At 44.5% G+C, this 21,077-nt stretch overlaps 1 protein-coding gene across 1 annotated transcript in view; it reads left to right on the top strand.

Annotated features, from left to right (window-relative positions):
- Positions 1 to 20,595: 20,595 nt before the first annotated feature.
- The window catches only part of TADA2A (transcriptional adaptor 2A), a 33,739-nt gene continuing 33,257 nt past the window's right edge, over positions 20,596 to 21,077 (top strand). The window contains exon 1 of the mRNA XM_018556778.1: positions 20,596 to 20,727. Coding sequence (XP_018412280.1) covers positions 20,703 to 20,727 — 25 coding nt within the window. The 5' untranslated portion in view covers positions 20,596 to 20,702. The remainder of the gene's footprint in view (positions 20,728 to 21,077) is intronic.

Consider the following 21,077-nt stretch of genomic DNA (forward strand, 5'->3'; position numbering starts at 1 on the left):
TCGAGTCTATGTAGAAGAGTGGGAGAGTAGTAAACCTGGTAGAAGAATTTCATTTGGATCAATTTGTCTTTAGAGGCTATCACAGATGACATGTAGCTACCCTCAAAGTCTCCCCAATCATCCTCCACCAGATCCGGGAGGATCGACCGCCACCTCTGTTTGCGGCTGGCAAACCTACCGGATCTATAGGACATAAGCTCCCTATAATAAGTAGAGATCAATTTTGCTGGGTCATCTCTTCGTAGCAGCTCCTCCAGGGGTGACTGAGTTGGTGTAAAGGCGGTTGACCCAAATTGGGTTTGAATCACGTGTAGGAGTTGAAAGTAGGCAAAAAAAATCACACGGGGAGAGCTTCAGCTCCCTCCTAAGCTGCGGGAAATCAGGCATCACCCCATTTTGAAACAAGTGAGACAGAGATTTAATGCCTTTTGAGGACCAGAAGGTGGCCGATGGTAGGCGCTGCAGCTCTGGGAGGGCGGGATTGCCCCATAAGGGGGAGTTAGGAGAATGGTACCAATGGGATAGTGATAATTGATTGATAACATATCTTAGAATACGGACAGTCACAGAAATCACGACTGCCCCTTGGAGCTTTTGGTTGTGATTGACCCCCCTATAGACAACATTTTGAAGGGATTCAAAAGGAGGTTAGTATGGCTGCTTCAGTTGCCGTGCAGGCGTTCCCAATCTGGGGGACAAGCCAGTCATGAACCACCACTAGTTGGGATGCGAGGTAGTACATATGAAAGTTAGGAAAGGCCAGGCCCGCCATCGAGCAAGGGAGCTGCAGCACCTCCAAGGCCACCCTAGGGGTACGACCCCCTCCACAGAAATACAGTGGAAATAGAGTCAATTTTACGGAAATAACTTTTTGGGACATCGCAAGGGGCATTCGCTAGGATATACAGCAACTTGGGGAGGAAGTTCATTTTAATGATATTGACTCTTACCATAAGGTCCAGTGGTAAGTCCATCCACTGTTTAGTCTTCAAATGAAGAGAGTCAATAGTCGGTGTCAAGTTATTAGCAATATAGGAGGAGAGGGGCAGCTGGACTTTTAACACCCAAATATTTAAATTAATTTGCAACCCTTAGCGTGGACATAGGGTGAATGTTCGCCACTGTAGCGTCATCCAGGGGAAAAAGAACAGACTTGTCCCAATTAACCCTGAACCCTGAAAAGGTTCCAAATAAGTCCAGTAGCTGGAGGAGGTGACATAGGGAGTCATTCGGATCAGCTAGATAAATCAGCGTATCATCAGCATACAGGGAAATTCGCTCCTCCAGGTCACGTATCCTCAAGCCCTGTATAGAGAGAGACTCCCGTACCCTAATCGCCAGAGGCTCAATTGCCAGGGCAAAGAGGATAGGGGAGAGGGGACAACCCTGTCTTGTACCCCGGAAGATACTAAACGGGTCAGACACTTGTCTGTTGATGCGCAATCTGGCCACTGGGGTGTTATACAGAATCTCTATCCAAAGGATCATGTGGGAGCCAAACCCGTATGCTTCTAATACTTTAAGTAGATATGGCCACTCAACACTGTCAAAGGCTTTTTGTGTATCAAGTGAAATGAATGCTCTACCTTCAGTCATGGGATGAGAGTATTGGAGGTCGGTGAAAAGTCTGCGTATGTACATCCTAGTGGAACGGCCTGGCATAAATCCCGCCTGATCCCTGCCAATAAGGGACAGAACGTGCTTATTTATGCGTATTGCTAGAATATTGGCTAGGAATTTTGCATCAACATTATTTAAGAAATGGGTCGGTATGAGTCACACTTAGTCGGGTCCTTGCCCGGTTTTAAAATCAGGACTATAAGAGCTTCTCTCATGGACGGGGGGAGTATACCCAGATCAAATGCCTCATTATAAGTGTCCAATTAATGTGGTCCCAATTCCTCCATATAGGAGGCGTACCATTCTACAGGGAACCCATCAAGGCCTGGGGTCTTTCTAGTGGGAAACTGAAACCGCCAACTCAATCTCCTCGGTAGTGAGCGGCTAGTCCAATTCTTCCCTTGCTTGAGGGGAGAGGCAGGGGAGGGAGACCTGAGACAGATAATCCCCCAGCTCCGCGTCCGTGTAGTGGGCTCTGGAGGAGTATAAATCCCTATAAAAGGACAGAAATGCTTCCATTATGTCCCGAGTATCAGTGACCATTGTCCCTGAGGACAAAACAATGCGTGGGATGGAAGTAGGGTTGAAGTCAGGTTTAGTAAAGTATGCCAATAATCTACCTGCCTTGTTCCCAAACTCAAAGATTTTTTGCTGAGTATGTAGCATTTTCTTTTTGGTGCGTTCCAATTGGAACAAGTCATGTTTACGCTTCTTCCCCATCCAATCACTGTAGTTTGAGGGAGTGGGGTCCAGAACATAGGTGGCCTCAGCCTCTCCCATATCACACTCCAGTGCCAGTGCAACCTCCCCTTTATGCCTACGGACTGCCCCAGTAGCTGCCATGAATGCTCCTCGGAGCGTGGGTTTAAAGGCTTCCCATTTAAGAGAGGAGGAAGTCACAGGGGAATTGTCACTCCAGTAGTGACCGATAGCCTGAGAGCAAGCAGTCTCCACAGAGGGATCAGATAGCCAATGGGAGTTCATTCTCCACACTCTGGAAGAGAAGGAATGCCCCCATCGGAGCTCCACTAACAGGGGAGCATGATCCGAGATCCCCCGAGGGAGAAAGCGCCCCCTCGAAATCCACGGAAGAATTGTAGGGGTCACAAACGCCAAGTCAATATGTGTAGCAGAATGGCATGAGTAGGCCCTTGTGTCCGGCCACTTCCATCTCCACACATCAAGAAGCCCAATTCCCTGGACCCAGTCGGTGAACTTAATATTGGGATTAGGGGCCAGGTTGAAGTCACCCATGAGCATCAAGGGGGCAGTAGGCATACTCAAGGCAGCAGTAGTGACGGTATGGAGAATGTCCAGACCTTGGAGCCCAGCAGGTGCGTTTCTTGCAGACAAACCACATGGGGCTTGTGTTTAAAGAGGGAATCGAACACTAGGGAGCGCTTGAGGCTGGAGTTCAAGCCCCGAACGTTCCACAATATAAATATATACACCATCAGAGGACAGGCAAAGTGCCAGGGTGACTAGAAGGTGAACCTGTGAATTTAAGTAGTGAAACCTTGCGAACCAGTGCATACTGCAGAGAGGCATAGCATACGTACAGTAAAAAAAAACAACAACAACAGTCATCCCAACATGATATGCCATCAGAAGAGAGACAGAGCATTAAAGGTATTATGAGGTGAACCTGAGCATATAGGGACTGAGTGAGTGCAAACCATTGGAGCCTGTAAATTAGAGCATAAACCCACACAAAAAACACAGCCAAACCAACCTGAACTACAATTCCCATCCCACCCCGCTTGTTAACCCAACTCTAACAAGCCCAGAACCCGTAACAATTACACACTAGTGTAAAAACAGTGCCCAAAAAAAGGCAGGGGGTGTAGCCACTTCGATTAGGACCCGATCCAACCTCATCCAGGTCCCAAGCAGAAGCGCTAGAGGACTGTGACGGTCCCTCTCAAAAGAAGGAGATATCCTGTAATAAAACTGTTATCAGTAGTGACTATAACCATAGTAGTGATGATGATAATAATAATAAGCTCTCAGCATCTCATCACAGTAGTGCAGAGGGTCAAACACAGTATAAACAAGGAGATAAAGTAAACAATGCCGGAGGGCAAAAGGCAAGGCCGGAGGAGAGATGTTACTTATCCCGCGGTCATAGGACACGGGGGAGTTCAAAGGCATAAAAGGAGGCTCCATAAGACAGTTCAGCGGTCATCATTACGGCGGCGTCTGTTCTGAGGGAGACCCCTGCCATCCATCCACTCTAAAGGCTTCGGTGGGGGTAGAGAAGAAATGCATCTTGCTATCCTTCGTCACCTTAACGTGACATTAAACCCTCAGATTTTTTAACATAAACCAATACTGTAATGTGTGCCTTACTGTAATCCATGGTTGTTTCCCTTCTCTTTGCTGCTCTTCCTTTTAAATCCTCATGTCTTCTCATGCTTGGGGAGAACTTCCCTTTACAGCTGAGTGCCTCTTCCTGTAGTGCTGGCTCAGGTTGCAAACCTGCACACAGACACCATATATCCATTCCTGAGACAAGGCAGTCTGCTGCAAAACAGAAGTTCTGCCCAGCATGAGAACAGATACAGATTTAAAAGGAAGAGCAGCAAAGAGAAGGGAAACTACCATGGATTACAGTAAGGCACACATTACAGTATTGGTTTATGTTAAAAAATCTGAGCGTTTAATGTCACTTTAAGTTTAGCAGGATATAACATGGCATAGACGACACCTTCCTGTCGCAGACGTTTCTTGACCTCCAAAACAGAGGATCTTTGGCGTTGAAGTTCTGCAGAGAAGTCAGGGAAGATGAAGACACAATTTCCATTGTAAGAGAACTCCCCAGTAAGACGGGATCCACGAAGAAGCACCACTTTATCCCTGAAGTTAAGGATTCTGGCAATAAGAGGTCTTGGCTGGGAACCAGGAGGGGTTACGGAGGGTGGAGTGCGGTGGGCCCGTTCTATGAATGACGGAGAAGATGGGTGAAGTCAGAGAACAGCTCCCGCAGCCAATCTTGCAAAAAAGTCTCAGGATGAGAGCCCTCTGATCTCTCAGGAAATCCAACAAAGCGAAGATTATTGCGTCTGGAGCGGTTCTCCAGATCATCCATCTTTGCTTTACAGGCAGCTAGTTCTCTTTGTAAACCTGCGGTATCCCTGGACAACGGAGCGACAGTATCCTCCAGGATAGTGATGCGACCCTCCGTTTCATCGACCCTGTCCCGCAGCCCCTGTACATCATGTTTCAGCAGGGACAGATCCACATGAACCCCTTCAATCTGTGCCGCTAGTGATGATTTACAGTCATGAATTGCCTCCATCAATTGCAGGAGAGTGGGCTCAGCATTATTGTCTGGCTCTACATGCAGGGTCTCATCTCCTTCTACCACCACATGGGCCTTATCTGGGAGTGGAGCCTTATGCCCAGCTTTAGGGGTAGCTGCCAGGGGCTGCGTAGCCTTCCCCTTCATCATCCCCTGATGTATAGGCCGCTCAGACCTCTCCTGTGAGACCCCCTTACTTGTAGAGGCCCGGTTGGATCCGACCGGGACATGTGTTCTGAAGGGGAGCGTGGAGAGGGAGCCGCATGGCTGCCGCCATCTTGGATCCTGTCAAAGCGTGCCAGCTTCTCAGCAGGAGAGGGATCTCTGGTCGCCAATTTTCACCATGTGTGCGGCCAGACGAGGGAGGAGAGAGAGCTGTGAGCGCCGCTGCAGAGCTGGACCGGATGGAACCGTCAGGAGGTATGTAGGAGAGAGATGGGACCGGAGCTGTTGCGATCAGCGTCCGTCCATGCACGCCGCTTGGCCACGCCCCACCAAGGATAAGTGCACTTTAAAATGGGAGATGGATATAAACAAGTTCCATAGAACTCACTGCTGGGGATGTACTGTACAGGCGCAGCCAGGAGAAGGAGACGTCCACTGTAGGAAGTGAAGGCGGGCATGTCGGAAATCTGTAAATATTCATCTGTGCACAGGGAGGGAGCAGTTACATAATTCTAAAGAGGCCTAAAGCCTTGGTTCTCAACTGGTGGATCGTGACCCAAAAGTGGGTCATGACCCTGTGTCCAGTGGGGAGCTGTGTGCCTTCCACTTTTCCAGGTAAGAGGCTCCTCAACCTCTTCCTAGCGCAAGATAGTCAGTTCCCAAAAGTAGCAATGCAAAATATGAATGAATGAATGATTGTCAGCTTAAGGTGGGGTGGGATGGGGCTATGGTCGTGAGGGAGCTCTATCCATACGTGCATTGCTTACAGCACCCTCACATGTCCTGTAGAGGTGCCTGGACCGGAGTGGTGTCACATTCTGGCTCCCCACACCTCTACAGGGAGCACAAGGGAACTGTACAAGCAATGCACATATGGATAGAGCTCCATCACAACACAGCAGCCCACACTGGACCCCAGGCTGAGGATCCACTCCAGTTCTCTTAAGTCAACGATGGCCAAACTCTGGCCCTCCAGCTGTGGTGAAACAACAAATCCCATGAAGCATCTCTCTCCGGGAGTCATGTCTGTGGCTGTGAGAATCTTGCAAAGCCTCATGGGATTTGTAGTTCCACCACAGCTGGAGGGTCGCAGTTTGGCCATCCCTGTCTTAAGTTAAGGAGACTGGGTGGATGTTAAAGAAAAAATAAAAACATTTTTTGGGAGTGTGTGTGTGAGATTGTGTCCGTAGTTGTGTTTGTGTCAGTGTTTTTGAGGGCCCGTTCACACTAGTACAGTGCGTTAATCGCACAGTCCCATGTGATGCACTGCACCACGCATCTACTGTGCGTATTGGTGCGGGAGTTGCCTTGCGTTGCCATTCATTTGAATGGTACCCCAAAAGGACCTCCCACTCACCGGTCGATTGCCTGCTCCGAAATGTGTGGTACCACAAAGCCATGCATTCCATTGCAGTATGACTTGGGTTGCGACTTAATGACCAAGGACAAATGTGGGTCCTGAGATTACACAGGTTGAGAACCATCGCCTAAAGAACAAGTTCACTTTTTTTTTTAAAGTGCACATGACAGCATACATTTGCCTTTCCTTTGCTCCCTTACCTCTCTTGGTCACTGGACCAATGACCAAGGACCAGCATTCTCACATGGGAAGAGCTGATAGCCCTATGTAAGCTAAAACTTTGAATTTAAAGAGAGGGGCTTCTCCTTGCAGCTTAATGAAAAGGCGAAAGGAAAAAGATGATTTGTAGGTGTTTTTGGGCAGAGGAGAGGATGAGAGTGAACTTGTTGCTTTGCCCTAAATGGACAAAGGAATTTACCTAAATCTCCAACAAGCAAATGTGGTACCTCCTGCCCCTAACTGTAAGGCCCCGTTCACATATAGCGACATACCTTTTGCAGCGGATCCGCACGGCCGGGATAGCGCGACTTTCGGGGCGACGTTCCAGCGACGATCCAGCGACGGTAACCCCACCTCCATCGGTTCCTCCAGTCAGTGCTGTTGAAACAGAGAGGGGAGGGGGGAATCTCTGTTAGGAGCGGTGACTCACAGTCATCGCTCACTGCAGGGAGATGATCGGGAAGTCAGCGTTCAGTGGTATGTGTTCGTGACTTAACGATCAATAGAGCCTACCAGTGACAGCTTCTTTGTCACAGGTCGGCTTGATTTGTGGGGATGAATGTATTACACTCACCTCATAATTCAACTTTAGCATGCAATACACTAGCCACCTCTGAATGGACAAGACCCCTCACCCATCTCAGCCCCTCCTAATGTTTAAAAGAAACAGAAGCACAAAGAAATTTTAACCCTTAAAACCCTAACCCAAGTAAAAACAATTGTATCTACAAGAAGCTTTTTTTATTTATTTTGTGGTTTATGCTTTGTGAATGGGAATATGTGACAAATATAAAAAAGGTGTTATTCTAATATGGCTACGGAAGTGGAAATACACTTTAAAAGGTGTTAGCCTCTGTTTCAGTTGCTCTTCCATTCAAATAGGTGGTGTCATTTATATATAAGTCTTCAATATAAACCACAGAGATGGAAGGTATTGCTTATCTGTTTGTGTAGACCAGTGTTTCTCAACCTTTTTTAGTCATGGCACACATTAAAAGTATGCAAACTCTCAAGGCACCCCAGTCTAAAATGTAAAAAAAAACATTGGGCCCCACCAAAATCCATACCAGGCCCTTTTCCTAGATAGGACTCTGGTATGGATTTTAAGGGGGGACCCCACAAAAAAAAACAATGCAGGGTTTTCGCCGTTCACCTCAGAGTCCTCTTTCACATCACAAGCTTCCCATCAACTCAGCTTTCACATCAGGGTCCCCCATTTCCCATCAGTGCCCAGTTCACAGTAGGAGCCTCCACTTTCAGATCAGGAGCCCCACTTCCACATCAAAGTCCTACCTTACAACCTTCAAGGCGGCAGCATGGCATAGGGTGTGAGTTGGAGCAGGTCTGGAGGTTAAAAATTACTTTCAGCCGGTTCTGAATGCTGAGGGGTGGTCCTGAATGCTGCTCACCCTGGATTTATGTCATACATTTGCATGGTGCTGGTGGCCAGCCTGTCTGCACCATTAAAAGGCATGACACTCAGCGAAAATTTGATGCCACCCCTGATGAAGCCAGACAGCCCCTCAGCTGAGGAAGGCTGGTGTAGAACATATTTTTGTGTATACAGTTATTAAGGTATGCATTTGCACTTCTCACATACCACAGAATGAAATGAGAAATGTAATCTACATTTTTTTCTTTAGCAGTTCACTTTGGAACGGATCCAGAGAATATCGCTTTGAGAGATACTGGACTGGAGCTGGTCCATTAGAGTATTTTATTTGACCAGTATGCACGTGGAAATTGTTCCTTTTTCTTTATCTTAACTGTTAAAGTGTATGTAAAGCCAAAATGTTTTCTTTTAGTTTTGAAAAGAAGGTGTTAGGGTAAGAATCTATCCTATGTCTTTTTTTTTTTTTTTTACTGCTCCCTGTGTCCCCGCTTGGGGGAGTTCACCTTCATCAGTTCTATTGGACCAAGTGGCCATTGTCCCTGGTAGGGTAAGTGCAGAGAAAGCCAAAATTATTGAGTTGTCACAGGAACAGGAGGTGAAGGGAAATCTTTAAATGGGTGTAAACATGTTCTAGTGACTAGGGATTGTCTAAGAGGGGCTATCTCTTTGATAAGGAAGGACGGGAGGGGATGCTACCTGGCTGGCTATGCACTGTGGCAAAGATGTGAGAAGTACAAGACTGGTTGAGCAGAAGTACAAATTCCTTGGTAAAACAGTTGACATATGTATTTCAATGCTGTGTTTTGCTGTTAGCCTAGAGTTTGCTTTAAGGGTTTACTCCAGGCAGATATCAAGCAAAACCCAGTGAATCCAGTTATGCATTGATTAAGAAGTCTAGATGAAGTTACTATGCATACCTGAACTGATTTCAGCCTATTGTAATCCCCTGTGTTACCCAGGTGAAATGCATATGTAAATATATTCCAATGACGACAATAATATTCACATAAACACCCCTAGATCTGAGGATTCTTAGACAAAATAAGTAGTTCCATCAGCAATGCACATTTATGGGTAGGGTTACATATTTACAAATAACACACACAACAATATTTACAAGACAATGTACAAGTGTGGTGGAGCTTTACCTCTCAGCTTCTCGCCTGTTCATACTGAATGCCTTTGTGTCCCAGGTAAAAAGAGAGCACGTGGCTTGCTAACAATACCTTATATACCCTCTTTTCTGTACACTGACTACCAAATGTAAATTGGGTGTAACCTGATTGGAGGATTTAGATAAGGTTGCTGTTTACCCCCCATGTGAGATGTGATAAGCAAACAAAACAATAGCTAGGACTTCAAAGCAGACAGATTCACAGTAACACAATAAGTAACACAATTGAGGAACTGAGAGTCACATAACATGCAGATAGATGCAGTCAAATATATATATTATATTATCTAATTAATATATTACACAAGCAAAACTTTATATGGCAACACCTGCAAAAGCAGCACTGTGTGAAAGGAAAGGGGCATGTCGGGTCTGAGATTCACATGTGCTGACAAGAAGATGCTGATGGGTTGTGAAAAGCAATCTCATCAGTTGCTGCTCATTCACTGTCCATGCAGCGCCAGGGGCAGGGAGGTGACCTAGCTGTGTTAGTAGAGCTCTATTAATCTCAGAAGTGGACGGACAAAAACTATATTCTTTAAAGGCTTGTTCACACCATGTTCGGACCAGATTTTGGTGCGTTTTTGATGTGTTCAAGTGCCTTTTTTTATAAGCCTGAATGGGCTTTCAGGTGCGTTTCAGTGCATTTGCATGTGGTTTTATGTGTTATCATGCCTTATGGTGGGTTCCAGATCAGAAACAATAGTGCATGCAGTAATTTCTTTTCACGGACTGGGACTGCACTGGTTAGAAAAGTGTTTAGGACTACTATAGGAATACATTGGGATGCATTTTAAGAGTTGACAAAAAAACGTTCTGGTCTGGACATGGTGTAAACAAGCCCTTATTTTAAGGATAAGATCACAGAAACATATGTATTTCATCTGTGTATTTAGATGGCGGCCTGGAGTTTGAAATTACTTTTCACAGGTCTAATGCTAAAGTATAAGGAGATAAGCAACTCCATAAGACCAATATCTACGTTTAGCGTGCTGTAAACAGTTTTGTACTCAAAGCAGTAATTGTCCTCTGAACTTGCCTTCTGTTGGTTTCCATGCTGACATACTGATCCAAAGACATCTATATTTTATATCAGATTGCATTCACATTTCACTTGCTCTATGCTTGCCCTGAATGCTGCTTGCCCTGGATTTATGTCCTACATTTGCATGGTACTGGTCAGCCTGTCTGCACCATTAAAAGGCATGACGCTCAGCAAACATTTTGATGGCACCCCTGATTAAGCCAGACAGCACCCGGTTGAGGAAGGCTGGTGTAGAACATACTCTTAACTCAAAGGATTAGCATGACACCCAGGAAAACGCATGTTTAGAAGGAGTTCAGCGATGGCTTTCCTATTATTTTTCTCAACCAAGATCCGTTTTTGTACACAATTGGATGTACAGAATGCACCAGGAATTTACATTTCTGCTTGTATGATTAGCTCATCGATTTTCCCAGAAGCTTCCCCTGCAACAGTAATTTCAGTTTCAGTAGGGTTCTCTGTAAGAATTGGCCATTTCTTCAGGGATGTGGATGTTGCAGCTTTTTTCATTAGAACACTATGTAAACACTATATTAACAGGGTATAATAAAGGCTGTCCCTCCTATTCAGAAATAAGTTTGAGAGAAGACATGGTGAAACAGCTATTTATTCAGAACAGAAAATGTATGCATGTGACAGAACGTTTGTCAAAATCTGTCCAGTGTATGGTTTGTCTAGAGTACAAAACAGTTCTACGGTTCTTTAAATAATGTGTGGCTCACCAATAGGAGGGGATCACCCAATACATCTCTCATGCAGAACACCTACACTGTGAAAGCGTACTTCTAAAACAATTAATATTACAGTGTGCAGAAGGAATGTGGATGTTTGTGCTTTCTATGTTCAGCTTTAAGCATATCTAAACATTAAAATACGAAACATAAATACATATATGCATATTGGTGCTCAGCCTAAACTTGGTAAGCATAAACCTCGTATACTCATACAGGTGAAACTCGAATAATTAGAATATCGTGCAAAGTTCATTTATTTCACTAATGCAACTTAAAAGGTGAAACTAATATATAAGATAGACTCATTACATGCAAAGCAAGATGATTCAGGCCGTGATTTGTCATAATTGTGATGATTATGGCTTACAGCTCATGAAAACCCCAAGAACCCCAAATCCACAACCTCAAAAAAGTAGATTATTACATGCAATCAATAAAACAAGGATTGTACATAGAACAATATCGGACCTCTGAAAAGTACAAGCATGCATATGTACTCAGTACTTGGTTTGGGCCCCTTTTGCAGCACTTACTGCAATTACTTTTGCACGATATTCTAATTATTCGAGTTTCACCTGTATATAGAGATGATGACAAGTTCTAATCAGTGAGTCCTTAGTTGGAATCATTGGACGGTTACTGTTGTGGAAAATCTTCTACGCGATTTGCCACAGCCGTGGCTTCATCAGGAGGAACATATGATGTAGATGATTGTAACCATATATGAATATAGCAGCAGCTATTCTCCCACCATTGGAGTAAGCAAAACAGGACTGCAGAGGCTTCAATAATCACAACATTTGTTTCCCCTGGGGGGCCGCAGGAGAAAACCGAGCAACAAAGAGAGGACTGCAATGGAGATAATGCTTGTTCATTCAAATAGCATAACATATGTAGTAGTATGTGAACAGACCGCACTATCCAGAGAATTCCAATACGTCAGACTTTATTGTAATTGTTACCTCTATGAAATACGCCTGCGAAGTAAACATTTGAGAGGATGCAGCTGGTTGGGGGTGTGCGGTGCTGTTATTTGCTGCTTTACACACTTTTATTCATTGTTATACTGGATTTGCAGTGAATTGATATGAAGTCTGCAGTATTGGAACGCTCTGGATAGTGCGGACTGTTTACATACTACTACATTCCAAGGTGGAGACGCACCTATTAGACTAGCAGCTGGGGAGTCCTGATGGTGGCTAAGGAATTGGAGTGGTGAGATTTTCTTTGGCTCTGCGGCATAGCCTGTGTGTTGAGGCTTTCCAAGATGAGAAGCAAATGTTTAAGCATATATAAAGCCAAAAACAGAGATGTAAAATGTTGTAACTTACCAATTCTTAGATGTGGTGGCTGCATCGGTTTTCTTTATTTTCTGCATTTTTTCCCTTTTATTTGAACCTTGTGACCCTGCCAGTAACACACTTCCTGTCCTAGACTGGCTCTGATTACTCTCTGCACTGTATCTATGAAGGAGCAGCCTTGCCACCCGAGGCTGCTGTCCTAAGTTTTACAAACGGCACTCCTCCCCTCATTTCCAGTGCATAGAGAAGAGCTGCTTTGTAGTTCACAGAAAATAGCTGAAAAATCTGACATTGTTTGTGATTTCATTTCAGTGCACATGAAGTTACAAAGACATGATTTCTGGCAGGAATTTTTCTTTTAAATCAGGTAATTTTTTTTTACATAAAAACAGTGTTGTTTTTGTGTTGGCCAGTGGCATATTCAAATGAGAATAAGGCATACAATACAGAATATATATAGTAGTAGGAGGACAGCGTGAAGATATAGTAAAAGACAACATATACAGAGTATAGAAAACAATAACTCACCTTAAAAATAATTACATTTTGTTGCTTTGCAGCCTGAAATGAAGACAGACACAGTTTTTGTTTTAGCCAGCTGTATTTACTCCGTGCAACTTTTATCATCCAAGTGAACAATATAACACCAACATGTCAGAGAAAAATAAAATTCAAAAACAGAGTCACTGAGTTGGAAAAAGGATCACCCCCTTGTGTCAGTATTTTGTTGAACCACCTTATGCTTTAACTGCAGCCTGTTGGGAAATGTCTCTACTAACTTTGCACATCTAGACTTTCCAATATTTACCCACTCTTCTTTCCAGAATTGCTCAAGTTCAGTTAAATTTGATGGTGGCCGTTTGTGGACTGCAGTCTTCAAGTCATTCCACAGATTTTCAATGGGGTTTGAGTCTGGGCTCTGACTAGGCCATGCAAGGACATTCACCTTTTTCTAATTTTTGCTGTGTGCTTTGGGTCATTGTCATGTTGGAAAGTAAACCTTCTTCCCATTGACAACTTTCTAGGAGAGGGCAGCAGATTTTCCTAAAGAATTTGATGGTATTTTGCCCCATTTTTCCTTCTATCCTGACAAGTGCTCCAGTCCCTGCTGCAGAGGAACACCCCCATAACAGGTTATTACCACCTCCATGCTTTACTGTAGGAATGGTGTTATTTGGATGGTGAGCTGTATTGGATTTCTGCCAGACATAGTCATGGTGAAAAATATTGGCGCCCCTGCATTTCTGTCAGATAATGCACCACTTTGCGCAGAAAATTGTTGCAATTACAAATGTTTAGGCATTCTCATGTATATTTATTTTGTTTGCATTGGTATAACACAAAAAAAGTGGAGAAAAAAAAAAGCCAAATCTGACGCATTCCACGCAAAACTCCAAAAATGGACTGGACAAAATTATTGGCACCCTCAGGTAATATTTGGTATCAAAGCCCTTAGAAAAAATAACAAATCATTTGCTACCTGTAGCCATTAAAGAGTTTCTTACACCTCTCTCTACAGGAATTTTGCACCACTCTTCTTTCGCCAATTCTGTTTTTGAATTTTTTTGAACATGGTGTTATATCTTTTACTTGGATGTTATAAGTTGCAGAGTAAATACAGCTGGATAAAACAAAAACTGTGTCTGACTTCATTTCAGGCTGCAAAGCAACAAAATGGGATTATTTAAAAAGGGGGGGGGGTGATTCTTTTTTATTTATACCCACTGTAGATAATAAACATAGCCATGTTGATCCCTCTCCAATGTTGGCAACAGCACAGTGTTTGGTTACTTATAAAGAAAATATAGAGGTGTAGTAAAATGTCCAAGTATGTCATACATCTGGAAAAAGGTTCAGACTCCAAATTCTCCATTTACACAGTAAGGCCCCATTCACACCTAGGCGTATTGTAATATGCGCGTCTGTCACGCGTTTTTTTTTTACCGCGATTCGCGGTAAAAAAGTTGCGCGACCGTCGCGCGATTCCGAAGGCTACTTGGCTGTATCCCAATGGAAAACGCCCTACAAAACGGCCCAAAGTAGTCCCGGGACCTTTTCAGGCGTGGGCCGTTTTGTAGGGCGTTAGGGACGGGCGGAAATACGGCAAGGTGGGAACGAGGGCATTGACTACAATGCAATTTATATTTTTGACCGTTTTGTAGAGCGTTCGTCGAGCGTAGAACGCGCTACAAAACGGTCAGGTGTGAACGAGGGCTTAGGAATGATCTTGCTTCCAGTATGTATACAATCACAGGAACTATTCATGTGATTGCCTAGGAATAGTCACTTCTACTCTGTAAAAAAAAGAATAGCCACTTCATGCAACACATTAAGTATAAAGTATAAATAAAGACACTTGTGCTCACCTGCTCGTTTGGTATGATTTATTTCCATGTTTTTGCTGGCCGCATTATTTTATGCCTTGCCAAAAGAGCTTGTCTGGAAAATGTATTTAGCCTGAAACGAGAAAAGTGGCCACCACATCGACGGACTGGTAAGCTGCAAAAGAGGGATGACTGATATCATTTTTCCAGACCGAGTACGAGTACTTCTACTTCTCAAGTACTCGCTGATACCAATTCCTTTTTTTTGTGTGTGTCTCATGTGACAGTGTTTCTAAAACAATACAGACTAATCATTTTAGGACTGAAGTGCCAGGGCCTGGTTGCAATTGCGACCATTGCAACCCTGGTTGTTCTGCTACTGAACTACAAATCCCAGCAGTATATTATACAGCAATGCAGAATAGCAACTTGCACTAAAGGACTAAAAATCCCGGAGATACATTATACAGCAATGCTGAATAGCAATCCGGGTATGGAGGACTACAAATCTCAGCAATACATTATACAGCAATGCAGAATGGCAATGGCTATAGAGGACTGCAAATCCCAGTGATACATAATACAGCAATGCTGAATGGCAACCGGCTATAGAGGACTACAAATTCCACATTATACAGTAATGTAGAATAATATGAAGCTACATACTTTGTGCTGTTCTGGGGTGCTGGCCTGATGTCTCCAGTAGAGGATCTCTAGAAGACTGGGTGGGGTCTCACAGGCGGCGGGGTTCCCCAGGAAGGAGGAGGAGATGTGTGGCCGGTGCTGTATACAGGAGCCACAAGGTCCCCAGAAGGCGCGGGGCCTTATGGCTGCCGAATCTATTTAGATATGTAAAGGGCCGCTATCAGTTTTTAGTATTGTGGCATTTTGACAAATACTCGTGAAAATCCCCAGTACTACTAAATCCCACTACTGCAATACATCACATTTTTGTTCTTGGGTATGGATCTACTTTAAAAGAGAACTATTGCCCAATCTTTTGGGCCATAGTTCTCTTTAGGGTATAGTAAATGTCCTCCTGTGATCCAAAACTCAGCATATAGTGGGTTATTGCTTGCTATATGCTGGCGGAGCGCTGCGGCCAGGAAAGATCCCTACAATATTGTGGGGATCCACTCCGCCACCTGATTGACAGCTGGCCCTGCCTCTCTAGAGCCAGAGCCAGCCCCCTCCTGCAAATCCCAGTGATACATTATACAGCAATGCTGAATGGCAACCGGCTATAGAGGACTACAAATTCCACATTATACAGTAATGCAGAATAATATGAAGCCTGTCCCTCCAGTCAGCGCTGGAGGAATAGAGAGGGAAGGGGACAATCCCTGCAGGGAGCGGTGACTGACAGCCACCACTCTGCAGGTAGAAGATTGGGAAGTGAGCGATCAGCAGTATGGGATCGTCAGTTCTTGATCTATAGAGCCAATGTGTGACAGTTTCAGTGTCATACATCGGCTCTAATTATGGGGATGAGTGTATTTCACTCTCCCCATAATTCTCCTTTAAAGCCTGATTCACACCAAAACACTATGCACTTCAAAATGATTGGGCCACACAACAACATAGGGGAAAATGGGGCAGCCTCCATCATTGCCCAACACACAGGACACGGAGTGGGAAGGCAGATAGTTAAAGGAGAACTGTGAGGTGAGGGATTTTCACTCATCCTCATAGTACTAGCCGACCAGTGACAATGAGACTGTCACAGGTCGGCTCAGTAGATCGGGAGGTGAGCGAACACATACCGGCGCTCGCTCACTTCTCGATTCTGTCACTGCAGAGAGCCGTGACAGGGGAGGGACTGTTTTCCCCTCTACCCTGTCCGATCCTCTAGCGCTGACTTTGCGGAACGGACGGGGGAGGTGGCGGGTACAGCTGGCTCTGCCTCTAGATAGCCAGCTGTCACTCACGCAGCCGGGTGGATCCAGACATAATTGTCGGGATCCGTTTCAGCCGCGGCGGCTACAGCTCGCGGTATACTGAGCTTAGGGTGACAGGGGGACGCTAGTTTGTGTCCTCCCGTTACCCTTAGGAGAACTATGGGGAAAAGCCCTAACCCCATAGTTCTTATTTAAATAAAGTAGGAGAGAAGAGCAGAAGGAATTTGAGATGGACAAGGGGCTTCAGCTACCACGGAAAAGTTAAGAAGACCTGTCTGCTTTTCATTCACATATAAAAAAAATGCTTGTACAGGGGAAACTCGAATAATTAGAATTTATTATATGCTGGGGTAATTTTGTAGTGTATTCAACAGGCCCAGGTCATGGTATACAGTATTTGGTTAATCTAGCCAGGGCTATATGGATAAGCTCCTACATTTCAACCATTCTGTCCAGTCTAAGTAACCATTCTTTTAGCGTTGGTGCTCGGGTCATTTGTCAAAAAACCGGGATGCACATTCTGGCCACATTGGCCATATACTGTACAAGGCCAGAGATTTCCATTTTCCTGCCAAAGAACTTTACTACCTGGGGGGAGTCGGCGAAGTATATATGCCTCACTGTGTGGGGGTACAAATTGTATAATGAAGCAGTATTATAAACTGCGGGCTCGACAGAGGGAAAGGTAGCCTAAACCTGCGAGTTAAGGTCACACAAAATTGAACCTGAATTTCGTACACCTAAGAGGCAATGCACCATGTAGAAATAAAAGAAAACAAGAAAGCAGGGGCACCACCAGACTAGCGGATCTTCACCAGTCACCCACTAAATGGCATCAAACCATTACAAATAAACAACTCTTTCCGTGCACACAGTTTAGTCGTTCCGCAAGGTTTCCTGAAAAGCCGCCCCAAAGCAGGTGCCTCCAGATACGAGGGGCAGGTAGACTTGTGCGCCGTCAAAACATTTGTTCTGTTTAGTTTCGTTTAGTTTCGGAATATCCGTTATTTCGTATTTCGTAATTCGGAACTGAACTCAATTCGGATTCGGATTCGTACGAAATACGAATTTTCGTTAGTGGCGGTTATATTTTCGTAACTTTACGAACATTCGTTATGATGAAGATAAAAAGCAAAATACCTTTGTTAATATTGGAGTGGTAGTTGTTTTTTTTATCCGAAATACGAATTCCGTTAACGGATTCCGTATTCCGAATTCCGTATTTCGGACTTTAAAAAAAACAACTACCACTCCAATATTAACAAAGGTATTTTGCTTTTTATCTTCATCATAACGAATGTTCGTAATGGAACGAAAATACGTCAACGGAACTTCGTATTTACTGCCTGTATTTGTAATGCAACTCTCAGCAGCAGAAGAGAACCTCCTGATTGGTCAACCAATACGAAATACGAATTCCGTTAACGGATTCCGTATTCCGAATTCCGTATTTCGGGCTTTAAAAAAAACTACCATCAACTACAATATAAATGTACTTTGCTTTTTACCTTCAATATAACAAATGTTCGTAATGGAACGAAAATACGTCAACGGAATTTCGTATTTCCTGCCTGTGTATTGTAATGCAACCCTCAGCAGCAGCGGATCCGTATCTCGGATTAAAAAAATTTTTTGTCATGTTGTTCAACCTCATTTACAGGGGTAATATTAGTTCCTGTTTCAAAGAAATTCGGATCCGAAATTCGTTAACGGAATTTCGTATTTCGGATATAATTCGGAAACTGCCATTCGGATTTCGTATGCTCCGAAATTCGGAATTTCAGGAAAATTCGTACGAATTTCGATTCGTAACGAAACGAATCGCACATGTCTAGGGGCAGGTGCCTATAGATTTTTCCAGAGGACCGTATACACAACCTGCCAATTCTTTTGTGGCTTGCAGCTGCCACAACACTAACAGCCCATTTTCACTATTGCATTGTGGTTAACACATTGATTCATTTTAAATGGCGCCCCAAGACAACACCATGCGCCACAACACACCTTAATATGTTGTGTTACAAATTTGGTGTCAAATCTTGAGATTTCTTGAATGTTTTGAAAATAATGAGCTGCCTCAACACAACGCACATTAACGCACCACAAACATGTAAATGGACACTGAAGGTTTTCGACCATTATGACCTGAATGCCTCTGTTGTACATTTTTCATTTCAAGGGGTCTGTTAACATGGATCCCCTGCTGAGACAGATCTGAACAGAGATGTTTGTCACATATGTGACGTCCATCTCTGTGCTGTTTTTACCACATCACCTGACAAATAAAAAACAGATCTGTGTCAATAGATGTGCATGTGTGGGCATCTGTTTACCCGTGATCCATCATGTTAATGGATGCAGAGGTTAATGCAGAAGTGTTCTCAATAAAAATCTTGAATGTTTCATAATAATAATACTGTATATTGTGCTTTACATGTGTGTTTTTTTTTTATATTCATTATTTGGAGGGAATAACATATGTTTTTATCAGGATGATGGTTTCCTCCCACAGCTGCTTGTGTGCACCATTCTTAAGCCTTTCCCTCTCCTCTCCAGGCTTTTCTCCTTGCATCATGGTGATATTTACTGTAACTGCTGCTTGGCATATCAACGTGATAGTTCAGCCACTTAAACAGGCTGAAACTTCTCTCTAACAATGGTGAAATGTCCCTATGATGTGGGGGGAAAAGGTACCCCCCCCCCCCACACACATCTTAGGTGCAAGCATTATTGTGGTTTATTAAATAGACACCTTGGACAATTGTCACCAAAACTGATTTCCCTGTTGGAACATTTCCGCTCACCTAGTACCAGTGTTCTAGTACCAGTGGTGAGGATGAGTCTCCCCACAGACCCTGATGGGTTCTAACACTTCCCAAGCAATTTTCTAAAGGTGCCAACAGACACTATTGGAAAAATGTGTGAATCTTGGGTAAAAGATGTGAAACCATCCCGTGGGTGCTCCTACAACACCAAGTGGATCTCAGGTCTTTGGTTCCATTCCACTACCCACATTGCGACAAAACGCTCAGATGTGAACAGGGCCATAGAAAATAATAGGATTTTTTGGGGCATTTTCTTTTAGGGCAGAAAAGTGCTACAAAACGCTGTGTGAACCAGGCCTTAAGGCTTTTTTCACCTGGTGATCCTGCCAATTACACATTTCCTTTGCTAGGGTGACAGCACTCACTGTACAGTATCCATAACGAGAGTCAGTGTTGTCACCCCAGGTTGCTTGCTACTAATTTGGGCTAAAGAACAGCCTCCTTGCCTCATGTCTATAACATGGGAAGAGGTGTTCTGTATAGGGTTGCCACCTTTTCTTCAAGTAAAACCGGAGCACTCTAGCACCACACGGGCTGTGCGGGCTCTCAGGTGGGCTGTGCGGGCTCTTGGGTGGGGGGTGTGCGGGGTCTCGGGTGGGGGGTGTGCGGACTCTCAGGTGGGCTGCGCGGGCTCTCAGGGGGGATGTGTGGACTCTCAGGTGGGCTATGTAATCCGGACATAGCCTTCTAAACCCGGACTGTCCGGGTCAATCCTGGACAGGTGGCAACCCTAGTTCTGTAGCCCTCAAAGGAGAACTGGGCAGGGCTGACACTGCTTGAGATTTCAGCAGAATGTACAGGAAGCTAGAAGCGCAGTGGATTTCTGGCAGGATCCCCAGGTATTTTTCTGTACTTGCAGCATGTTTGGAGAAACAGAACATTGTATTGCAGTGAGGTACTGATGCCATCATTTTATTGTTTTAGGACAATATATCTTCTGCCATACTCAGTCCTTCTACCATTATTTCAGATACGGAAAGAAAGCATACCCTCTTTTACAATGTGTACTGATCTAGACTTCTACAACATCCCCTAAGTCCCTTTCTTTCATGATAGTGATCAATAAAAGGGTGAACATGAGCATACACTACTTTAGTTAATAAACGGTGCTTTCTTCTTACAGGACTACATACAGAAGCTAAAAGAGCTCGATATCTCATGTTACAGCAACTGCACAATCCTTTGTATAGGCAATCACACCTGCAGGAAAGGGCTGGACGACGTACTCGGCGTTTGACTATTGCAGCCTGGAGTTCCCATGTTTCCCATGGAGTAGCCCGTCCCCGGATTGGCTGGCTGGGGCTGAGGCTGCGGCGATACGCAGGGAGCGGGCTGTGAGCATTATGGACCGGCTGGCCCCGTACAGAGGTTAGTGGCCGCCCGGGAAACAGAGAAAAACCGGAAGCAAGATCCGGTAGTTGTGCCTGAGCGGAAGTGATGGAAAGCGGCTTGCTTGTTTGTTTTGTTCGTTGTGAAGACGAGTATTGTACGCAAGATGGTATTCCTATGCGCCAATACGGTTTTCCTCCCTCCTTCGAAGCATTGCCTCCTTCCTGTAAGAGTACCACGCAGGTGGGAGAAAGCCTGGAATCTCCAGGACGGGTGCAGGCAGGGACAGCATCTGTGGTGCAGCTTCCATGTTGGTAAACGGTAACGCGTGTATAATGCATGGCACTTGGAACTCAGAGGTCTGATAGTCCAGTCAGTGGTCCATGGTG

This window comes from Nanorana parkeri, unplaced genomic scaffold, assembly GCF_000935625.1.
Source record: "Nanorana parkeri isolate BGI_ZX_2015 unplaced genomic scaffold, ASM93562v1 scaffold252, whole genome shotgun sequence".
NCBI classification, from domain to species: Eukaryota; Metazoa; Chordata; class Amphibia; order Anura; family Dicroglossidae; genus Nanorana; species Nanorana parkeri.